This window comes from Podarcis tiliguerta (genome assembly GCF_965153285.1).
Source record: "Podarcis tiliguerta genome assembly, chromosome: 5".
Taxonomy (NCBI): domain Eukaryota; kingdom Metazoa; phylum Chordata; class Lepidosauria; order Squamata; family Lacertidae; genus Podarcis; species Podarcis tiliguerta.
This window is the reverse complement of record NC_139538.1, coordinates 15,618,569-15,642,249: the sequence shown is the minus strand read 5'-3', so window position 1 is coordinate 15,642,249 and position 23,681 is coordinate 15,618,569. Positions and strand designations below refer to the sequence as shown.

Below are 23,681 nucleotides of genomic sequence, written 5' to 3'. Positions count from 1 at the left end.
GTTGTTTTCACGAATATATGCATGAACACTTTCTCCTAGTATTGGTGCCAGATTTAGGGTGATTCCCCCATACAGGTTGTCAAGTCAAGGGGGAGCAAAACTGAGGCGATCCATAATTGGGAAGATGCATTAGGGAGTGCCGAATTTTGGCCTCAAACAGAGCACCATATTATGAAAGATGGTCAAAGTCTGCCTCAGCTGGTATATGCATTTTGTACACATTAGTTGACTAGAAAAGACTACTGAAAATTCAGAGGACATGCAAATTACAACAGTTGTTCGTGTTTTAGTCCTTATTGTTTCAGAAAGTGTGAATTGGTGTAGGTTTGCCTTTAAATGTGAACCAAGTTAAATGTGAAGCTTTATTACTTAGGCTCTTAAAGTCAGCTGGAAGCCAAATAATGTCTCTGACCAGAATGCCCATTTCAGGATATCACTATTGCAGGCCAAGTAATAGCTTGGTGTATTGCAGTCCACCAGGCATAACACCTACAACTACAACTCCCATCATCCCCGGCCATTGGCCATGCTTGCTTGAACTGGTAGCAGTTGTAGTCAAGCAACATCTGTAGGGCCAAAGGTCCAGGGGTGAACGAAGGCGTTGTGACACCCAGGGCAGGCGTCACTATGTAAGGCACATGAGCGGCATTGCTATGTACAATGCATGTGCTGTATAAAGCCTTCGTTCGATCCTCCGTTTGTGGCTGTAGTGGCGACAGAGGGATCCTGGCACTGACTGTACGGCGCTGGAGCAGCGCTGGTGGCAAACCGCTAAGTACAGTGCATGTGCAGTGTCATTACATACAGCGCATGCGTGCGAAGCCACACATGCACTGTACATAGCGGTTTGCCGCTGGCGCCAGGATCCTCTGCTCACGGCTGCAGCCATGAATGGAGGATCCTCCACATGCGGCTGCAGCAGCATGATGGCTGCTTGCGCTACTGCGAGCCCCCGTGGGGTGCCTTCTTGTCACCCCTGCAGACATGGCACCCGGGGCGCACCGCCCCCCCATTGCGATGCCACTGCAAAGGTCCCCTAGACCTGTAATATTTGAAGACGACATTGTACTAATAAGCACAATCTCAGGGGAAGGCATGCGGACTATACACAGCTTAACAACAAATGCACTCTTACTGCACAACAGTGGAGAAAAGCATGGAGTGTCTCCATCTATCCTCTAGTTTCTTTCAGCAGAAGATGAGGGCACTCAGCACCTCTTAAGAAACCATCAGCACCTAATAGATGGGGAGGGTGCAATTACCAAGTACTGTCTCTGCAGAGTGAGCCTGCTCTTTTTTCCTTCTCTTTTCTTAAATACAGCTAGCCCCAAACTCATTTCACCAGAGGTCAAATTCACATATGTGACCCAGGTGCCCTTTGCTGCTCTCTGGTGATAACATCTAACATAACATAAGTTGAACTCCTGATCCCTCGGCTGTCCGTGAGTCATCTAACAGTTGCAGGAAAGCTCCATAAATAATACAAATGCATAAAGCTTCATGAGATGGATGACAATGGTAATTAAAATGGTCTTGCCACTGGTGGACACCATTAGCCCAGCAACAGCTGTAGGTAAATTGTTAACTGTAGTCAACGTATTAGAGTTTGTCAAATATATTCCTTGTGGCACTAATACATTCTGGAGATTAAGTAGTACCAAATGAGGGTTAATAATCGGGAACATGCTGCAGTCGGTGTTGGTTACGACTTTTCTTCTTCATATTTTGTTCCTGAGGTCTCTCTTATTTTCTTTAAAAATTCGCTCTTCTGTGTTAAAAGACAAAAACACTTGGAATCCAGCTTCTTTAGCTTACAAATGTAAATTGCAATTTTCAGGGGTGACGTACCCCTATTCATCTCTTGAGGCAAAATGGAAAGTGCTGTCCAGTCCTGCTCTCCTGCTGCCGCTGGCGCCACCATACCTGCTGCCGTCAATGCTGCTCTCCACTTGTCCTGCTACCTCTTGCTGCTGGTGAAGGAGTGGTGGCAAAAATTGATTTCGGTGCCACCTTGAGGGATTCTGCCACCTGAGGCAGGCGCCTCAGTCTGCCTAATGGCTGAAGCGGCTCGGGTACTTCCTTAGAATAAACTGAGAAGCATTCATTGGAGTGGGTAAGAAGTACTGGATTTCAGAAGCAGAGACCAGGGACCAAATCATCAATAGGGTTTATTAAGTTTTGGGCGAAAGGAGAGTAAGGGGGAACATGATAGAGGTGTTGAGAAAGTGGTTAGAGAGAACTCCCCCACACCGCCAGTAATAGAACCTGCGGCCATCCAAGAAAGTGGAGTATTGGAAAGTTCAGAACAGTTATAAGTATTTGATTGCATAGCATAGTCAAATTAGGGACTCTGCTACCAGAAGATGGACAACAGCTTGTGGCTCTAAAAGGAAGTTAGAGTAATAATGATGATGATGATGTCTCTATTTTGGCTGAACCACAAAGTTCATTGAGTGGCCTTGCGCAAATCCTTGTCTTACAGCCTCACCAGCCACAGAGGATTGTGGCAATTCTCTAACTCATTGTCTTCAGCCATCAATATGCATATCAGAGGCAGGATATAGATAAAACGCCTTAAACTATACCCAACGCTTATTCTTGGTACAATCCTAACAAAACAAAAGATGGACCCAACTTTTTACAAACCCATTCTTGCTCCACTGGAGCCAAAAGAAGCATTAACTGCTTGCTTCAACAACCAGCTGTTATTTTGAAAACAATAGTGCTTTGTTTTTTATTCTTTTCAATAGCATTCTTTTCAGATGCATTTCCCCCCCATATTTATTTTCTGCTTCAAAGGCTAAATTCCAGCCTTGCATAATGTTCATCACTGGAAAAACACACTCAATAGTTGTGATGTGGTTGAAATTGTGTCCATGGTTCATTTAGCATGATCGCTATTTTTTCAGATGAAATAAGTGGTCATAATTAATTACATATCCTTTAGTGCCATGGCATTATTTACTCTCCTAAATCTATTGAGGCTACTTTGAAGCCACACATTTCACTGTCGCATTGGGAAGCATAAGCAGGATGAGATGGGAGGGGTCTGCTGGCTTTATTTGAATAATAATTCATGTCTAAGGTCTTTTACATGTTTTTGACATAATTTGATGCTATTTTGGCAGTCAGATACCAGTTACATTTAGAAACATAGGAAGCTGCCTTCTGCTGAGTCAGGTCATTGGTCCATCTACCTCAGTATTGTCCACACTGACTGGCAGAAGCTCTCCAGGATTTCAGATTGAAGTATTTTCCAGCCCTACCTGGGGTTGTTCCTGGGACCTTCCATATGTAAAGCAGATGCTCTACCACCAAGCTATGGTCCTTCATGTTATAGAATCATAGAATTGGAAGGGACTCCAAGGGCCATCTAGTCCAACCCCCTGCAATGCAGGAATCTCAGTTAAAGCATCCATGATAGATGGCCACCCAACCTCTGCTTAAAAACCTCCAAGGAAGGAGAGTCCACAATCTCTCAAGTGAGACTGTTCTCTGCTGAACAGCTCTTACTGTCAGAAAGTTCTTCCTGGTTTTATCCAGAATCTCCTTTCTTGTAACTTGAAGCCACTGGTTTGTGTCCTACCCTCCAGAGCAGGAGGAAACAATCTTGCCCGTCTTCCATGAGATAGCCCTTGAGATGGTTGAAGATGGTTATCATATCTCCTCTGTTTCCTCTTTTCCATGCTAAACAAACCCAGTTCCCTCAACCATTCCTCATAAGGCTTGGTTTCCAGACCCTTTGATCATTTGGTTGCCCTTCTGTGCACACTTTCCAGCTTGTCAACACCCTTATTAAACTGTGGCACCCAGAACTGGGCACAGCACTCTAGCTATGGTCTTACCAAGGCAGACTAGAGTGGTACTATTATTTCCCTCGATCTGGACTTCTGTTGATGCAGCCTAGACTAGCAGACTTATGGGACAGACTGATGATTAAGTCAGTGCTACAAGATTTCAGTGGAAGTGACTCCCACAAAGGCTTGACCTCCCCATGACCAATAGCTGAAAATTCATTTCAGGTCATTGGTAAACAGTGGTTCATTACTGAATCTAATACAGATTCTCACATTTCCCTCCCTGCCCTCACAACACACTCCTTTTAGTCAGCATGGTGTTAGTGTTAGAATTTGAACAAAGAGGCCCTGTTTTACATGAAGCTTACTGGATGACAGAGCTGGCCCAGGATATTTTTTTCCTGCCTGAGGCAAAGGACAGGATGGCAACCACCTCCTCCATTTTCCATGAACAGCAGATGACTGGGTTGACTTTGACAGGACAGCATCCTCCACTGCACCTGATGGCAGCAGGATAGCTGTCTTCCAACAGTGGAAGACAGTGTTGACTCACAACACCTGTTACCTGAGGCGCTTGCCTCATAATGTCTAATGGCAGGGCCAGCCCTACTGGGTGACATTAGAATCTTCAGCTTACCTTAACTAATGGGTTGGTGCTAAGCATGAAGAATGAGGACGCCTGACATGCAGTCTTCTTGGGGGAATAGTGGGGTTTCAATGTGATAAACATGAATTGATTTTAAAAGGTGGAGGGGGGGGGGAGGATTGAATATGGGCAAACTGGCTATTCACTGGATCAAACCAGAGCCCACTGGGCTACCATCTGATGGGCTGCAGTGGGACAGAAAATTGATTCCGTACTGCAAAGGAAAGGTCACATCAATTGTGCATGGTACTTTTGTGTGTGTGTCTCTTAAAAGGTAATCAAAATGCTTTTATTTTTGAAAGCAACTGGGATCTTGTCCCCTATGTAGTTATTGATACCAATGGAACAGCTTACTTGCAAATAACTTTAACCCCTTTATTTTCAAATAGTCTTACTACAGCAAGATTTGGGCTCAAAACTGTCATTGTAATTTGTGGGAATGGGGTGGGGTTGTGTGTGAGGATATTATATTGCATATGTTCTATGCAACAGAAGCCTGTCAAGCTGGAATATTAGTCAAGGAGAAATAGGGGATAATGTTTTCATAAAAATAAATAAAATAATCTTTCCCTGGTTGCTATATAAAATTCAGTTTTATTAGTCTGAATCTTCTGGGAAGGATCTATTTTAATAAGGCATAAAAGAACTGTCTAGTAGTTGACTCTTGGCATTTGCTTGATACTTAATGTAATCTGTAATTACTCTAGTTGTTTCAGCGTTGGCTAGCATGCTGAGGTCATTGGCAAGCTATACTATGTAGTACTTGACGTACAAGAACATCCTTACATTGATTAATGTTTAGGCTTTACTGAAGTGTTTTGATTTTGTCCTTGAAGTATGTCTTAAGAAATGCTCTCAGTGTGCATCCTTTCCTATCAAATACCGCACAGTACTTGGAAATCTGGAAACAGATTATGAACTATGAGTGCTCCTGCAAGAAAATCAGGATGAATTGCTCTGTGTCGTAAAATTAGAAGAAATGCTCAGTTAAGACCTCATATAATCTAACTGCACATAAGCTTTGTACAAGGAAATCAGGATGGATATACAATAGATAGGTCATCTGGAATGGATCTCAGGTCTTGCTAGCAGTGTTAGTACATGCTACAGTGTACAACACTAGAATTTACAAGACTTTTTAAAAATCAGCAAAGTATACAGCAATGTTTTCCCCTTTAATGTTTAAGAGCATGAGGCCTGTATCTTTCCATTTCATAAAATTAGAATATGGTTATTATTTAACCCAACTAAATCAGTGGCTCTCACTGTTCATTAATCAGGAGCAAAATGTATTGGGCTGATCCTCAGAACTTCCGTAGTACCTCAAACACAATGGTGTTCATTCTAGTCAGTTTTCACATGTCCAGGAGTTAGTTGTCAAATGAACAAGTAATCAAAGAAACCACCAAATAAATCCACAAGGTATTTCAAGGATAATTGACTAACCATTTTCTTTCCTTGTTTCCGGATACCAATGATAAAATCTTTCCTATTCTGAATTTCAGAACAATTCTAGTTCTCTTACACCTTGGAAATAAATACCTCAGTCTGGTGAAGGGTTAAACACTTTTTTTTTTACACACACACACAGCTGAATATGTTTTACACACACCCTAATATACCATGACACAGGATCACAGGATGGATGTTTAAGGAGGGCATCTGTGTTTAAACTGTACTTATAAGCAAAGAGTTTATTAGAACAGCAATCAATTAATCTTAGGCCTTATCTTAAGCCTGGACTTGATGCAAGGCCAACACAGATGGAAACGAAATATATTCTTGGTCACCTGTAATGAAAGAGCAGCCCATGTTTACACAATGCTCTATTTAACTTCTAACTAACAATTCTGTGCATGGAAAGCCAACAAGCTTCTGCCCTTGAAGGAACCGTTTGACGGTCTTTGCTGAAAAATGTGTTTTGTTCTGCCTGTCAGCTGTGTTGCATCATTCTCTTCAGGAACTGTGACAGCACCAAGAACAGGCACATCAAAATAATGACATACAATCTCTAGTTAACAGGATCAAGATCAGACATGTCCAAGACTGAAAGATTGCCCATTTTAACACAAAGAAAAATATACTAAAATCAAGGTAATTACAGGAGGGGCGACTTCTACTCAACCCAGCACCGAAGATCTCCCTACTTATCTGTTAAGATTCCTGCTGTAATCCCAGATAATTTTTTGGAACAGGATCAGAGAGGTACACCACTCACTACCAAACGGCCAGGGAAAATATATATTGAAAAAAATGAAAAAATAAATTTTCTTATGTTTGGTTTAGAAGTGCTCAATTAGCACATGAAAAGATCCAGCACAATTTGTCTTACTATTTGAACACTCTCTTGTAAACATGCAGATAAAGACATTTACCTAAGGGAATTGGTTATGGGGCGGGGGAAACAAAATTAGGAGATTTCAGTTTGTTCCTTTAATTTCACTTTTGCAATGCCCTACTTGTTAAAAGTTGATAACAAAAAGCATAGTATGAAGCATTTACTAGATTGTAATATAATATAATGTTGGGTAATATTTACACATACTTGTCTTTAACCACAGCTACACCTTCCTAGGCAGCACAACAGAGACATTGTGAAAAAAGGCAAGAGTATTTACTTTACAATTTCTAAATTACTCTGGCTGCTTCCTGCAGAAACATGCATCTTGTAAATAAACTACGGGTAAATATGAATAATATTTGAGTGGTTACCTCTTTGGTCTTGAATACAAGCATACATTGGGTTGGACTCAGACATAGCCATGCTTAAATTCACGACCCACTGAGATCAATGAGTTCTATCTACACTTAAGCATGATGAAGTCTAGATCCAACCTATTACCTTTTTTTTTTAGTTAGGGGGTTAGCATGCTCTATTTTTCAATTATATATCCCAGTGCAACATATCCACACCTTTTCTGAGACAACAGCAGCAGATCATCACATCGTTCTTTCAGGATGAGACACCTGTTATTTGACAGCTCAAAAAAACCAAAGGCAATGTTTATATGTCAATACATGCTTACCAGAGCTGCTTTATTGCAGCTGTCCAGTTTTTCACTGAAGATGAACTCCACCCAGCAGTGTTTTTCAATGATGCGTTCCACAGTACAATCAATATCTTTATAGCTGTGGCAAAAAAAAAAATGCCAAAATCTGTTCACTGACATTGTTCAAAGTACCTACTCTTCTGAAGTAAATAAAGTAAATAACTGGGATGGGGTGGGGGAATAGGCAACAAATTCAATTACTCTGCTGTTTATATGTCAGGCCATTCATATAAGCACAACAGAAGTACTTAGACAAGCACTCTTACTATAAAAGCCAGCCTTCACCAACCTGGTGCCCTCCAGATGTTCTGGAGTACAGCTCCCTTCAGCTTTGAGAGTTGTAGCTCCAAACATCTGGAGGGCATCGGATTGGCCAATGCATCTGCCTGCCATACCCTGCACTTTGGAAAGTCTGTCTTGCACACAGACTTGTAAATTCCAAATGACTGGTTGATAATGGACAAGTACAGGCACACAAAATGGAATCCATAGCTCAGAAAACTGGATCAGCACTGGATCGCACTAATCTGACTTTGCCAAGGTCAGTGCTAGAGATTAAGGTCTGGATATGCTGTTCTAATCCAAGGAATATGTTATATGCAATTCTCTTAAAAGTAAAACACAACTTCTGATTAACTATCATGCTTGCTTCCTCAAGGAAGCAATCCTGCACTACTACACATATAGTAAGGTGGACTTACTATCTAGTAAGGTGGATACAATCTAAGGTCGGCAGCTGGAAATAACTGTGCATACATGGAGCAGTCGTGTGATCATAGTTCTTAATCCCACTGCAGTCTATGGATTTTAAGAACAATTTAACAGGTACTTCCTTAAGCATGTTATCTTGATATTCATTTAGAATGCATTTATTATTTCTTTTCTGACATTTATATCCTGCCCTTCTTCCTTTATGGAACAAAAATGTGCTTCTCAAGAGGTTAACCATCACTGGCCAAACTCAGAATGGCTTAGCTTTAGCAAGGGTGTGTGTCTTGTGTGCATTCAGACAATACCCTGTGAATGTATGCATATATATATATATATATATATATATATATATACACACACACACACACACACACATACACATTCAAACTGACACCTAATTTCAATGGGCAGAAATGGGATTTCATAACAGTGTATTTTCATCTCACTTGTTTTGGAACAGGAGACATAGCAATTATTTTATTATTTGTAGTCTGCAAAAAATCCCCCCCAAATCTGAGCTCTTCATAGTTTGCACTAGCGACTACGTAAAGGTTTAGAGGGAAATATGCTATCATGATCATAGAACTGTATTTTAAATGTTTAACTGTTTTAAGTACTGTACTGTATCTTCAATCTTGCGAGTTCTGTGAGATCTACACTTTATTTCTACTTCTAGTGAAAGTATGTTGCCATCTGCTGTTGGAAAAAAAAAATATGCTCATTCAAAACAGACTGAGTTGAACTTAGTTACCATTGAAATCAACAGGAACAAAATCAATTCGTAACTTGTCCCATTGGTTCAAGGGGAACTAAGAGCAGCTAGTCTTCTGGCTCCAACCCAATGGCATATGAGTGTGATTCTGTTTGCAGGATGGTGCTTCCCCTTCCTCTCCTCCACTCTGTGCACTACCAAAAACTGCTTCCATCCTTCTGAAGCTGATTTTTACAGGCACACACAGGGTGGTCCAAAAGTAAGTATACTGCTTTAGAATCCACTTTGTTTTTGACTCGTTTGCTGTCATCATTTATGATATCAGTAAAGAAAAATAATCATTTTATCTGACTCCACTATTCTTTCCATCAGCCTGAAATTTAACTGCCACTTTGTTGTGTGTCAGTTATGTGTACCCATTTCATCTGTTGCTGATGAATTTCGTTGATTCAACTGAATACCTACTTTTGGGTCACCCTGTATAGGAGATTGCAGGAGGTGGTGAGAAATCAGTTATGTCAATAGTATTCCATTTCACTGGCATATTGGCACTATTGGATTTCACCCATGTTTTTAAAAATGCAGTGTTCCATCATTTCATTAATAGCTATTCCTTTGTTGTTTCATGAATACATGGTACTATCTTCTTCTTCTTGTTGTTGTTTAGTCGTTCAGTCATGTCCGACTCTTTGTGACCCCATGGACCAGAGCACGCCAGGCACTTCTGTCTTCCACTGCCACCCGCAGTTTGGTCAGATTCACGGTACTATCTTACGCTGTCTCAAACCAGTAATCCATGTAGCCCAACATCATTTATAGAGTGGAAGCAAGTCCTGGGCCTCAGGCAAAGATCTTCTCCAACCCAATTCCACCCCCTCCAACTGGAGATGCCAGACTGAACCTGGACCCTTCTGCTCAGCTGTTGTCTGACACCATGTCAAATGATATACAATCCTGAAATAATGTTAGAGCAGAATGCATCCACTTAAGTTGTTAAACTATTATACTTGCACATGGTATGCCTATCATGGGGCATTCTACTATAAAAGTGCTGTGGTTTTTAGATGAAAGCTAGGCAGACTATGCATAGTTGATATTTACTTAGAAACACAAGGGCCTTGCCCTAAGTTCTTTGATGATTAATTTGCACAGTAAATCAGCAGCTTTGGCAAACAAACTTATACACCAGCAGCACAGTTCTTTACCTGCTTCCATGGAGTAAGCGCCACAGGGGTTGATTGAGTGAACACATGCAGGACTGGGTCGGACAGCACTCAGATGTTTTAGGGCCAGGCTTCTGTAACCTGGTGCCGTCTAAATGCTTTGGACTATAACCCCCATCTTCCCCAGTCAGCAGTCAAACACGATGGGAGTTGCAGATCAAAAATATGGAGGGCACTGTATGGTTTTCCAATTGAGATAAATATTTCTCATTCCTGCTTGGCAGGGGGTTGGACTCAATGACCCTTGTGGTCTCTTCCAACTCTATGATTCTATGAAAACAGACTATATCTTCCTTGGTATGGCATAACTCTTCTCATGCAAAAGTCAACAAGATTGCTGCTCAGACTCTGTGCCTCACATCTCACCTGTAAAAACAGACAATGGATAATTGAATCGCAGATGTCCCTCCCCCCACTTATGTGTGATTGACCAACACACGGCTCTGGGAAATAAATCTAACCAGGAAATGGAGAAAGAGAGCTGGAGGGTCCTTGTAGCTCACAAGAAGACCCTCTCCAGAGCCTAGAGAGGACTTCAGTGAGGGCGGGAAATGGCTGAAAGGGACTGGAGGTGCAGTGAGACTTTGTTTAGGCTGCTCAGCTGCCCCACCTAGCAGCAGCCACTTTCCCGTGTGTCCTCCAGATGGCTCCTCCAGGGCTTGAATAATCAGGATGTTCATTTTTAAATGTACAGCTACAACATCAGAGTTGGAATTGAACTGAAACATCATTTGGACTAATCACCTGCAAAAGCAGAAAATCTACAACAGAACCTCTGTTAGGATGCTTTCCAGCCTAGAATTAAAACCAACGAATGAGGTTGCCTGTTCCACTGTCTCCAGTCACTTACGGATTCAATGTTAAGACTGTGTTCATGGAAGACAATCTTACTTGGCTTCGAGTGATCGCCAAAGAAGTAGTAGTCAGTCAACAAGTGCATTCTTTCATTAGCTGAAATTCCTTTCTTGTAATTTGAATCCACTGGTTTGAGTGCCACCCACTAGAACAGAAAACCAATATAATCCAGCATGTGACAGAAACTTAGAAGAAAATATACACATATTTGGTCTCATTTTCTTTAAGTAAAGTGGTTTCCACCTCTTTACTTGTGTTAATATTACAGTATACCACTAGATGACAGCATACTCAAGAGCATACTCCTTGCAATTAGTTGTATTTGATTTTTTATTTTTTTAAAAAATACAACAAGTTAAAGGTGTTGAGACATTAAGTTTGGTATCTTCTAAATAAAATAACACTTTCCTAACTTAAACCAGACCATTCCTAATCGTTCTTAATTCTAAAATTAGCAATTTTTATACTGTCTTTCTCCAAATTTTCATATTGATAGATTGGCTGCCGGTATGTCAATGTAACTTTATAATGCATTACACCAGTAGCTTATCATAGCTGACAAGCAGCAAAGTCATTAGGAAAAATCACATGAGCCCATAGGGAATTAAGTTTTAGTACTGGTCTGCAGGATCTTGATATACTGTGAAAGAAGTATTCCAACAAGTATCAGACACAGCACAATTTTATATGCATGCACAACTGTCTAAGCACACAATTCACAAGAGCTAATGCCATTTTAACAAACAAAGAGGAACAAACATCAGAAGTGCAGAGAAACAAGTTACAAGTTGGGGCAACAGGGGGACTGAGAATTGACGAAACAGCTCTGCTGTTTTTTTATGATTTTATAAAATTCAAAATATATAAATACATTTGCATAGACTTACAATTTGGTTGCATATGAACATATAACATAAGAAATAAAATTTCAAAATAGCATCATTTTTAACTTGTAGACTGAGTAAAAAGCTCTGTTCTACAGAGATCAGGGGAAGAGAAGGGGCATGAGAGAGATAAAAATGTACCGTATTTTTCGCTGTATAGCTCGCACCCAACCATAGGATGCACCTTGTTTTAGAGGGGAAGAACAAGGGGGGAAAAATCTCCCCCTCTCTGCTCAGCGCCCCTTCAGCGAAGCTGCAGGAGAAACGGAGCCCCTTCCATTTCTCCTCCCGCTTGGCTGAAGGGGCGCTGCACACTCTCCCTCTCTGCTGAAGCCAGGAGAGTCTTGCTCTCCAGGCTTCAGCAAAAGGAACCTGAAGCCTCCGGAGCACAGTGCGAGTTCCCGCTGTGCTCTGGAGGCTTCAAGCGCCTATCTCTGAAGCCTGGAGAGCAAGAGGGGTCGGTGCGCACTGACCCCTCTCGCTCTCCAGGCTTCAGCGAAAGCAACGCGAAGCCTCCGGATTTTCTTCTTTTTAAAAGGCCTTTATTTTGGAAGACTAGTAACTCTTAAGCGCTGTGGCGTTTGCCTCCTAGGATGGGTCAAGGAAAGGGTTAAAACGGGTGTGATGTGATTGGCCAGTGAGAATGCGAGGGGGGAGTAAAAGATAGAGTGGGAGGTTTTGAAAAGTCAGTTGAGGTTTGGGAGTTGGGAATTGAGGTTTGTCAGTTGGGAGTGGAGGCTTGGGTGTTGGAGAAGGAAGAGGGTGGAATAGGCAGTGGGTTGGTCGAGTTGTATTGTGAGAGAGTGAGAGGAATTGTTAGGGAGTTAGATAGATAGTTGGGAATAATTCAGATTGAAGTTGTTAGGAACTAAGATTTAAGAAACTGACAAGAGAAAAATAAACCGAAACCATATGCTTATTCCTGCACTTAAAAATAAACTTGATTATTTGTTTATATTAACAACTGTCTGGACTCCGTGTGTCCCCATGAGAAGCGGGGTGGTGGCAGCGAAGAAAGCAACCGCAGAGGTGGCACAGGGTCAATAGACCGTGAAACGTCCGGGGGCCCTGTGTGATCGTCACAAGCGCCTATCCAAGAAAATGTAGAATGCTCATGTCAATGCTCCCCAACCCATCGACGCGCTTCCTATTTAAACGGCGGCAACTTTTCTGAAGTTGCCTCTGCTTGGCGCCCATGCCGGCTGGCTCCGCCCCTTTAGCCGCATGCAGGGCGTGCGCGCTGTGTCACGGGCCTCACGTTGTCCATAGGCAACGGTGATATGTCAAGAATGCAGCCCCGCCCTGTTTGAGGGCTTGTCACAATGGCCCCCCTAGCATCGGCAGCACTAGGGGCAGTAACCAGGAGCATCCAGGTAAATACCCCCCATCACCCTCAAACTATATTGAGCTTCATCTCTGCGGGCTTCTGAGTGAGGTTCTGCTTGTGGCCGTGGGAGGAAAGGCGGAGACTGAGGGTTACACGGGACTTCGCTGGTTTCATACACATGTCTGAAAACTACCACCGTTGCTCGCTATGCCGTCTGGGCCTCGATTAACGCGTCTATTATTCCCGCAAATAAAGGGATCCAGTACTGTCAGGACCGGCTGAGCCATGGCGCAGCGGGGATCAAGACCCTTTGAAGGCGGCGGATCCGCAACCGCCCACCTTATGGGCCTTGTTCGCAGGAACTATTATGTGCGTGAAAGTTCTGGTGTGCTCTGAGTTTGTCAAATTGCAAGTAGATAAATAGGTACCGCTCTGGCGGGAAGGTAAACGGCGTTTCTGTGCACTGCTCTGGTTCGCCAGAAGCATCTTAGTCATGCTGGCCACATGACCTGGAAGCTGTATGCCAGCTCCCTCGGCCAATAAAGCAAGATAAGCGCTGCAACCCCAGAGTCGGCGACGACTGGACCTAATGGTCGGGGGTCCCTTTACCTTTAGTATGTCCTGCTTACCAGCAAAGGAAAAGAAAGCCATAGCAGCAGAGCTAGAGATGAAGAAAAGAGGGTGAACTGTCTCATCGCTTTTGACACAAAGTTGTTAAAATGGCAAACGCTAATTAGCAACATTATCTCACCTCCTTTTTTTGTGCTTCTAAAATCAGAAATTCTTGATACCATTTCTCATGCTGCAGAATATCCTCCCTTGTTCTGTCAGGAAGATGATCAAGGACTTCACCAATGTACGATGGTTTTCCTTTGCTTTGTCCACAGTTTCAAAAATTCTTGGTGATCATATACATCCCAACCTCCTTGCTTCCCCCCTGTCTGTTGAAAGAATTTATCAAGCTCAACTACTCCAGGAGGCAGGTGATTTCGTGTCTTTTTATCCACTACAAGCATGCCTTGATAAAGCATATTTCCTGTTGCTGAAGTACTTAATGGCCAGAGCTCAATTTTTCTCTCCAATGAATTAATCTCATTGGTAGCTGTCTTCTCCTCTCTCAGAAGCTCCTCAGATCTTAAATAAAAGCATAATTAATAAACCATTAACAATTAGCAAAATAATTATCCAACAATCCCAAAGGCAGTAAGATCTCGATAACTATGTGACTAGTACCAACCATGCTTGCCTGGAAAAATATGTTTGAAACTGAGTAGATTTGTAAAAGTAGTTTTGGAAGGCATGCTGATAAAAGTCAAAAATCCCACTGAGAATGCCTACATTATTGGATGTGTTCAACAATTGGAGCCTGACAGTGGCAGCAAAACGTTGGAATAGTAAGTTTTCAGACAGTATTTATGCCAAAAGGTCATATAAACAATCTCTTGTCTCTGTAGATGAAGAGCGGCATGCATTCCTGAAAACTGGGAAATACTGTTTAAAAATCACCAACAATACAATCCTACTGAATTCAAACGGACTTACTCCCAGGTAAGTGTGTATAGGACTGCAGCCTTAAAATCTTAGGTAAGGAACCAAATAATAAACAAACGGTTCTTTAAAAAAAAAACAACTATATACATTTCAATATTTACAAGATGGTACCAGGTACCGTATTTTTCGCTCTGTAAGACGCACCTAGTTTTTAGAGAACAAGAAAAAAAAATATTCTGAATCAAATGTTGTTGAAGAGGCTTTGTGTGACTATCTCTGAAGCCAGAACAGCAAGAGGAATTCTGCGCAGCAATCCCTCTTGCTGTTCTGGCCTCAGCGAAAGCAATGCAAAGCCTCTTCAGGGAGGCGGGAGAACGTTCCCGCTGTGCTGAAGAGGCTTCACGCGGCTATACCTGATCATGGGCTGCGCAGCCTGCATTTGCTCCATAAGACGCACACACATTTCCCCTTACCTTTTAGGAGGGAAAAAGTGTGTCTTATAGAGTAAAAAATACGGTAAGTATTATTCTTAATTAAATTTATAAACTGCTTTTCATCTTAAGATCAAGTATGGTTTACAGTATAAAAAGGGTGGTTTACAGTATATGTTAAGAATACAGAAATTGAAGAAGGAAAAGCAGTCCTTCCACTGCCTTCAGGCTATAGTCATTCTTGAGAAAGGCTTTGGGAACAAACCCCAATAGCAATCAATACCTACTGCTATGTGGGACATCTTTGGGAAAAGAAAAGGCTCAGGAGGAAACCCTACACAAATCCGGAGTGAAGCCCCTAAGGGAATTGGATGGATGCCTCCTTCCAGCAACTCCTGCAGCCATGCTGCTGCCAGATGTATTTCCTTAGACCACATCAGCAAGGCCAAGAGGGGGGTGGGTCTTGTGTTTTGGGCTGCTCAGGAGTCAGGACCTCTATACACATTGCCCAGGCTTACACTCCGGAGAGGTGGCAACACAGGAGGCAGCAGTTATGAGCAAATAACAACACAGAAATAATAACAATACAGTGGTGCCTCGCAAGATGAAAAGAATCCATTCCGTGAGTCTCTTCGTCTAGCGGTTTTTTCGTCTTGCGAAGCAAGCCCATTAGTGGATTAGCGGTTTAGCGGCTATTAAAGGCTTAAGGGATTAGCGGATTAGCTGCTAAAAGGCTATTAGCAGCTTAGTGCCTTAGAAAAAGGGGGTGGGGAGCGGAAAAAAACCCCAGGAATCGCAAGACATTTTCGTCTTGCGAAGCAAGCCCATAGCAAATTCGTTTTGCGAAGCACCTCCAAAACGGAAAACCCTTTCGTCTAGTGGGTTTTCCGTCTTGCGAGGCATTCGTCTTGCGGGGCACCACTGTACACAAAAGACTTACTGGAATTAAGGCAAAACACCACATAGGCCAAGCTTCCTCAACCTCGGCCCTCCATATGTTTTTGGCCTACAACTCCCATGATACCAGCTAGCAGGACCAGTGGTCAGGGATGATGGGAACATCTGAGGGCTGAGGTTGAGGAAGCCTGACATAGGCAGAAGCTGTTAAAACTTGCCTAAAACATACAGAACACAGGCAGAAGAATGGCAAGAAAATGAGAATAACTCTCAGGGGCTTGATGACTCCCAATTGTATTATAATGCTTTTTTCTCTCTTTGCAGATTTAAACCCACCAGCATTTAGGAAGAATCAGAAGGTCAGCAGTTCGAATTCCTACAACGGGGTGAGCTCCCATTGTTCAGTCCCAGCTTCTGCCAACCTAGCAGTTCGAAAGCACGTCAAGTGCAAGTAGATAAATACCTTCCGGCGGGAAGGTAAACGGAGTTTCCGTGCGCTGCTCTGGTTCAGCAGAAACTGTTTAGTCATGCTGGCCACATGACCCGGAAGCTGTCTGCGGACAAACATCGTCTCTCTTGGCCTATAGAGCGAGATGAACACGCAACCCCAGAGTCATCTGCGACTGGACCTAACGGTCAGGGGTACCTTTACCTTTAGGGCAGGCCCAGCTGTACAAAAGTCCTACCAGGTAAAATATGAAATTTCAAGGAAGCTTGCCCTGCAGTCAGCATGCGTGGGAACCCAGTCAATTGCTACCACCTACATTGAAATTTGTCACTTCAGCAAACATACAAGCAGGGCTCCCACATCTCCCTTGCCCGTAGACTTGCTGACAAAGATACAAAAGGAGAGGAGGGAAGAGAAAAGCTACCAGCAGAGAGCAGCACCTGTACCAAACTTGTCTTCTTAGCATCCTGCACCAACAGAGCCTCCCTCCCTTAAACTCTATAGTCCCCGTTCCCCATGGTGGGCGTGCGGCTTCTTTTAAGCCAAACTTGAGGGGCCAAGGACACAACTTTCTCCCCGCATTGCTTCTTAAGGCGCATTTATTGCGCGCTCGCCACCACCATCACCTCCTTCCCTCTTCCCCTTTCGAGTGGGTGAGACGGGGGGGGGGGGGAGGATAACAGCAATAGCAACAGCTTTGTGTGTCCGGGCGGCGTCGGCCGCGCGCCCCACTGCTCAGGAGCGCGCGGCACCGGCTCGCGGGGAACCGCAGCACCGCCCGGTTGGTTTGGTTTGCTCTCGCGCCGGTACCCGCCCGCAAGCTCCTCAACCGCCCTTCAGCCGGCCGCGTCGCTCCCCAAGGCTGACAGGGCCGAACCCTTCGCGGCAGCAGCGGCCCAGGGCCAGGCTGACCGCGGCCTCTTCACCGGGGGTCGGGCTCTGGCCGCTTCAGGAGAAAGGAGTTGGGCGAGAAGGCGCGGCAGGCGGAGGAGAAGGCAGCTCCCCATTACACGGATGACGTTTTTTGAAAACAGAATTCGAATCGCTGAAAGTCAACGGTCAAAACAGCGAATGTGAGCGAGAGCCGTTAACGGCTAATTAGGGTTAGAACAGCCGGGGGGGGGGAGAAACCCCACCCGGGGGAGAGAACCTTTCGGCCGCCTGCGGACTGAATGTTGCCGACATGCGGTTTTATATAGCTGGTCCGCTTCAGGCGATTGCCCCGCCTCCCCGGCGTTTGATTGGCTTCTTCCGGCGCTTGCGCGGCCTACGCAGCGCTTGATTGGTTAGCAGGCGGAGCGAGCGCTGCTTCTCATTGGCTGCAGGTCGTGGGCGGGAATATAATCTGGCGGAAGTTCATGGTGAGGTCGCTCTGACTTGTAGCTGCATGCTAGGACATGCCTGCTTGATAGTTTACTGTGTGGAGTTGCTCGAATTTTGCAGCCCCCCCCCCCCCCCGTTTTCGTAGCCTTTGCCTTTGGGGCCCTTATTCGAACTGTTCAGACATGCACGGAGGCATGTTGCAGCACGCCTGTCTTTATACTACTGTGTTCCCCCATTTCCTTCACAAGCAGGGATGGGTCTTGCGAACACAATTTAAAGTCTAACAAATGTATCGCAGTATAAGCTTTCCGGACAAAAGGCTAGTTCATCTGATACTTTAATGTTTACCTTGATTTGTAGGCATATATACACATCGTTGAAGGCTTCGTCTGCCCTCTTGCTGTATTGATTTATCCCCTCCCCTCATTTAAAAGCCATGTGGATGGTTCTTTTCGTTCAACAACAAACATAAAAAGCTACTGTTGTTGCCGAAAGTATTTTGCTTTGCAGTGCTTCATGGTAAGTCCATTCTGGCTTAATGGTAAAACATGCCAAACTGGGATCTTATGTTGAATAAGGTTGTCAGAAAGGACCTGGTGAACTATATGAAAGAAACATGTAATTAAACCTATACTTGAAACAAAGAACTAGTGCCTTAGTTTGCTGTTTACAACCTTCCTCCAAGTATTTTTTTTCCTTATAGATTGCAAGCATGTCATTTTTCATCAATAAACAAGTAGTCTATTCTACAGACAATCCCAAATTTGTACTCTAAACAGGTATGCATGGAAGTGTTACCTTTATTCATCTTTCAGAAAGTTGTGAGGCTAAAAGCCTCACCAAGGATGCCGTGAATTTGTGTTTCTTCCCCACAGCTTTTTAAATAAAAATGTTTCAATACAACAGGAACCTAGAAGCACTTCCTGTGTACTATATTGGCCCCAACTTCAGCATATTCTTCCTTGGATATCCACATCTCCTGGAAGGCAGAGAGAGAAGCAAGGATAGATCCTCCCATCCAGACAGAGATCTTCCTGTCAGAAGGTGCTTGGACCATCACCTCCGTGTCCTTGGGAGCCATACGAATCAACTCCTTTGTGAGGCGATCAGAAATGCCAGGAAAGAGACTTGAACCACCAGAAAGGAGTATGTTGGCATACAAAGTGGTCCTCAAATCGATATCACATTTCATTATAGTGTTGAACAGCAGTTTATCAATACCTGGGGCTTCCATGCCAATGTTAGATGGGCGAAAGAGGGTCTCAGGGCAGCGGAACAATTGGTTGTGGATTTTAATGATTTGCCCATCAGGCAATTTCCAGGTTTTCTCAATTGAAGTAGGTTTTTTAGCCATCTCTTCCTCAGGGTTCAAGCACACGTAACACAGAGCCTCCTTGATGATTCGCACAATTTCCCTCTCAGCTGTGCTCACCAACGCAATGCCGCTTTCCCTCAGGATCCTCATGAGATATTCTGTAAGATCCCGGCCTGCCAGGTCAAGCCGAAGAACAGCATGAGGCAAACAGTAGCCCTCAAATATCGGGACAGTGTGGGTGACGCCGTCACCAGAATCCATCACACAACCTGTTGTGAGACCTGCTGCATAGAGCGCCAAGACAGCCTGGATGGCCACATAGAGAGCTGGTGCCTCAAATTTTTCAAAGAGCAGCTTTGTCATTTGTTCACGGTTGGCCAGTGGGTTGAGTGGTGCCTCTGTTATCAGAGCTGGTCTTGTGCAGGAGTTTAACCTTAATTCATTATCATAAACATGCTTCCATATTTTCTCCATGTCAGGCCAGGAAGTGACAATTCCATGTTCCACTGGATATCTATAGAAGAATAAAAGGAGATGGTGGTATTATATTATCATAATCTGCCGTTCCCTTTAGCCCTCCCAGCTTTAAAATGCAGCATGCCTATGTACCCTTGTGAAAGCACATAGCAAACTTCTTGTACTACTAAATTTGCCAGCATCTTATGTACTCTCTATGTATTGCATGTACAAGTGTATGTAAAAACACATTGAATCAGAAAATAACCAAAGTGCTAAGTGTGTCTAGTGTTGCACTTGAATCTGGGACATCAGGTTTCAAATTCTTTATCAGCTGTGTGGTTCATTGGGTGACCTTGGGCCAGTCACTAACTCTCCACCTAAACTACCTCTTAGGGTTGGTGTGTGGATGAAATGGAAGGGAAGGAGGAACCATATATGCTGCCTTGAGGATAACCGTAGTAAATGAAAATAAATCCCTCATGAAGAGTGGCTCCATGATGATGAATCGGAAGCAGTTTCAAACTTTTTTTTTTACTGTCATGGATTTAAGGATTCATTTCTAGATTGACTGACTGATTGATTTTACTTATACATCACTTTCCCACAACAAACTATGCCCAAAGCACCTTACAACAAACATTCAAAACATTAAAATAATACACAACATATGGAACATGTCAGTTAATTCAAAATACAAAAATCAACAATTTAGCAAACACAGAATAAATTCAGCATCCCCCCCCAATACGCCAATTTAGGCTCAAAGCAAAAACAAAAGTTAACCAACAATAAAATTTCTGGTAGTGGTCTTGCTACTTTCCAAAGGAGCCTGACTTAAATATGGTTCAGAGTGGAGATATAGATGACATACAAGCAGGGCTCCCACATCTCCTGCAGAGGAGGCTGACAGCACCAAAAGACTATTGCCAGGCAGAGCAATGGTGGCAAGTCTCTTCCCCAGCCTCCTGGAAGTGCCAACTCAGTTGCAGGTCTTACTGCACTTCAGGGAACACCTCAGCAGCCTGCCCTAAATGCTGTTCAGGGGGGAAGAATCCTCTCATCAGGTTAGATGACGTATAGCTGAATCCCATATCCTTACTCCAGAGGAGACTGACAGCAGCAATGATGGTAAATGCACTAAAATGCTGATGCATTTACATGAGGACTTCGTTTTTTGTTTTTTTTTTTTTAATGCCAACTGATGTAGAAATGTGGAGAACTGAATTTAAGATTGGGAAAAATAAAAACTGAGCAAAACCAACATTGATAGATTCACCCATCCCTCATGGGCCCTAGCTAATAAACCTTGGGAACTGTACCTGTGCCAGGGTGCTTCTTGGTGGGGTGAGGTAGCCATGACTGTTAAACCAATTTCATTTGTAATATAGATGTGTACCAAAGACTTTTAAGTGCCAGCCCTTCTACCACCATTTTAAACACAGTATGAGAAAACAAAGCCAAACTGATTTTAGCTACCTTATGTCTATCTCGTATGTGTGGTGGAGTTGGGGTGAAAAGTTCAGTGTGAAACTGGATACACTGCAAACCATAGATGAATGCTCCAGATAACTATCAATCCATTATAAGCTTTGAAACTCACTCTACCCTGTTACTAGGCATTGCATTGGTGGGACTGTGACATTTCCAGAACAAATTGCACCCGGACTGTAGATTGCAAAATTGGCTCTTTTCCCCCTGAGTCTGGCCATTTTGAATTTGACTATGAGTCTTCTGCAAATAAGTCAATTTGAATGTCAGATGCTTTTACCTGTGAACTAGTTCTATTAATTTATATTGACCTAATTTGCTAATTAGTGCAGTTAGATGACAGCCTAAATTTTGAATCCTAAACATGTTAACAAAAGCCATGTTGATGTAGGGCTTCCACACATTGGCTTCAGCCTACAAAATTTGGTTAAGCCTATAGCAGTGGGGCTTTTCATAATTTACCAGACTCATGCATTTGAATAAAATTTCAGGACAACTCTTTGGATCAGGACCAATGTGTTTCTTATTGTGAAGCCCTCCCGAAACCTGTTTATCCCGAATAAGACTATTTTGACTTTGTTAATTTGGAAAAAGATTTCACACTGCTCCTGTATAGGATATAGAAGATATAGAAGCATGATTAGTTGCACTAACAGGGTAAAGAACAGCTTCTATCCGTTGGCTGTTAGGCTGTGAATGAAAAGATAACAACAGGGCAACTGACTTTCGGGTTTGGTGGGTGTGCGTCAGTAAACGAGGGGAATTAAGACTAAAAGAGCTGAGTGGGGGGTGCTCGTGTAATCTCACTGTGTACAAGTTCTATGAGTGACAATAAAGTATTTCTATTTCTATTTCAATTATATGTAAAAAATAAAAATAAGAAAGTACCAATCAGTGAATAACCTTAAGATTTTACAAAATGTAGTCTTTGTCAAAAAGAATCATAGAAACATAGAGTTGGAAGAGACCACAAGGGCCATCGAGTCCAATCCCCTGCCAAGCAGGAAACACCATCAGAGCACTCCTGACATATGGTTGTCAAGCCTCTGCTTAAAGACCTCCAAAGAAGGAGACTCCACCACACTCCTTGGCAGCAAATTCCACTGTCGAACAGCTCTTACTGTCAGGAAGTTCTTCCTAATGTTTAGGTGGAATCTTCTTTCTTGTAGTTTGGATCCATTGCTCCTTGTCCGCTTCTCTGGAGCAGCAGAAAACAACCTTTCTCCCTCCTCTATGTGACATCCTTTTATATATTTGAACATGGCTATCATATCACCCCTTAATTTTGACCTCTAATTTGTTCATTTTCAAGAGTGACTCACAGCTGCAGATAAAAGGATGCAGCTGTTTCAGCTTGTGGGTGCAGCCCCTCTCTCACTGCTCTTAAACCCCTCCTCCTGGCCATTTCCCCTGATGCCACTGCCCTCCTCCCTGGACTGCTCCTATCCTTTTTTTGGTAACCTTCCATGGGCCACATGCTATTTGTGACTGGAACAAAAGGCAAAAGTGGGTGGAGCAATAAATGCAAACATTTGCCTTTAGCTAGTTTCTGCACACATTCACACACCTTCTCTCAGGAAAGCAAGAGGCATTATCAGAGTTAAAGGGCACATTCCAGCCAGGCAAAAACACTCAATGCCAGTGTGAAGCAGGGCCAGTGAGGGGGTGTATTCTGGGCAAAGTCCCAGGGGCCAGATAATAGAGGCTTGGAGGGCTGCATTTGGCCCCCAAGCCTGAAATCACCACCACCGTTCTACCCTATTGTGACACTATAGCCTTCATGAGCCTGAACCACTTTTTGCATGACCTCGCCACTCCCCTTCTGTGTACCATCTCAGGCCACTTGTTTCCCTAGACACCCCCACTCCTAAGAAAGTAGCGTAGCCAATATGTATTGCTTCCCTACGGTTCGAATTCCCCCACGTCTTCCAAGCACCTGAGGGAGAGGATCCCTCTCTTTGCTTGCGCTTCATCTCCAATGTAGAAGTCCTTCTGGCCAGCGCCCAACATCACAGACTTGGCCTTGGGGCGGCCTATTAGGTTGGTGAAGATGACACGCGGTTCCTTGTCCCCAGCCACGCCAGCCTTGAGCAGACCTGAGCCATTGTCTATCACCACAGCTGGTGGCAGCTCACCCATCCCTGAGAGTTGGTTCTGCTTCTGCCTAGTTCCTGAGCGGTGGTTCCCTGAGTGATGGTTCTGCTGCTGCCTGTTTCTGCTCAGGGCACTTGACTCTCAGTGGGCTTGTCTTATTTTGGGGGAAGAGTAAGGCTAACAATCTTCCCAGGCATGTGTGGCTGGCTCTATTGTGACTTACATGTTGCTATGATACCTTCTCCTGAAGCTTTGTAAGGCTGTGAATATCTATATGACTAGGAAATGGGGAAGGATTTTTCTTTTGTTTTGCTTTCTGTGCACGTACCGTGAATCATTATTCCAAGCCTCAAGAACCCAGTGGAAGCTGATACATACAATAAGGGTGAACAGGGCACTGCCCCACCAAGTTGTCAATAATAATAATAATAATAATAATAATAATAATAATAATAATAATAATAATTTATTTATATTCCGCCTATCTGCCTGGGTTTCCCCAGCCACTCTGGGCTGCTACCTTCAGCCAG

The 23,681-nt window shown here is 43.5% G+C and overlaps 1 protein-coding gene, 1 long non-coding RNA gene and 1 pseudogene across 4 annotated transcripts; 1 reads left to right on the top strand and 2 right to left on the bottom strand.

The window, feature by feature from the left end:
- Window positions 1-6,122: 6,122 nt before the first annotated feature.
- On the bottom strand, window positions 6,123-16,805 carry LOC310677973 (coiled-coil domain-containing protein 112-like; annotated as a pseudogene). The gene is made up of 5 exons (XR_014515482.1): window positions 16,488-16,805; window positions 13,957-14,339; window positions 11,031-11,139; window positions 7,470-7,572; window positions 6,123-6,233 (listed from the first exon to the last, which is right to left on the bottom strand). The product of XR_014515482.1 is annotated as a coiled-coil domain-containing protein 112-like (transcript).
- LOC310677974 lies at window positions 14,337-18,442 on the top strand. The gene is made up of 2 exons (XR_014511541.1): window positions 14,337-14,753; window positions 16,349-18,442. It is a non-coding gene; the product is annotated as an uncharacterized lncRNA (long non-coding RNA).
- Window positions 18,443-18,577: 135 nt separating this feature from the next.
- ACTRT3 (actin related protein T3) lies at window positions 18,578-23,339 on the bottom strand. Of its 2 annotated transcripts, none has more exons than XM_083441218.1 (2): window positions 22,994-23,339; window positions 18,578-19,624 (listed from the first exon to the last, which is right to left on the bottom strand). In XM_083441218.1, exons 1-2 carry the CDS (start codon window positions 23,194-23,196, stop codon window positions 18,706-18,708), a joined length of 1,122 nt encoding a protein of 373 aa, XP_083297344.1. In that variant the 5' UTR covers window positions 23,197-23,339; the 3' UTR covers window positions 18,578-18,705. The 2 variants fall into 2 exon arrangements, with proteins under 2 accessions (XP_083297344.1, XP_083297345.1); XM_083441219.1 differs by having other exon boundaries at window positions 23,193-23,333.
- Between the last annotated feature and the right edge of the window lie 342 nt (window positions 23,340-23,681).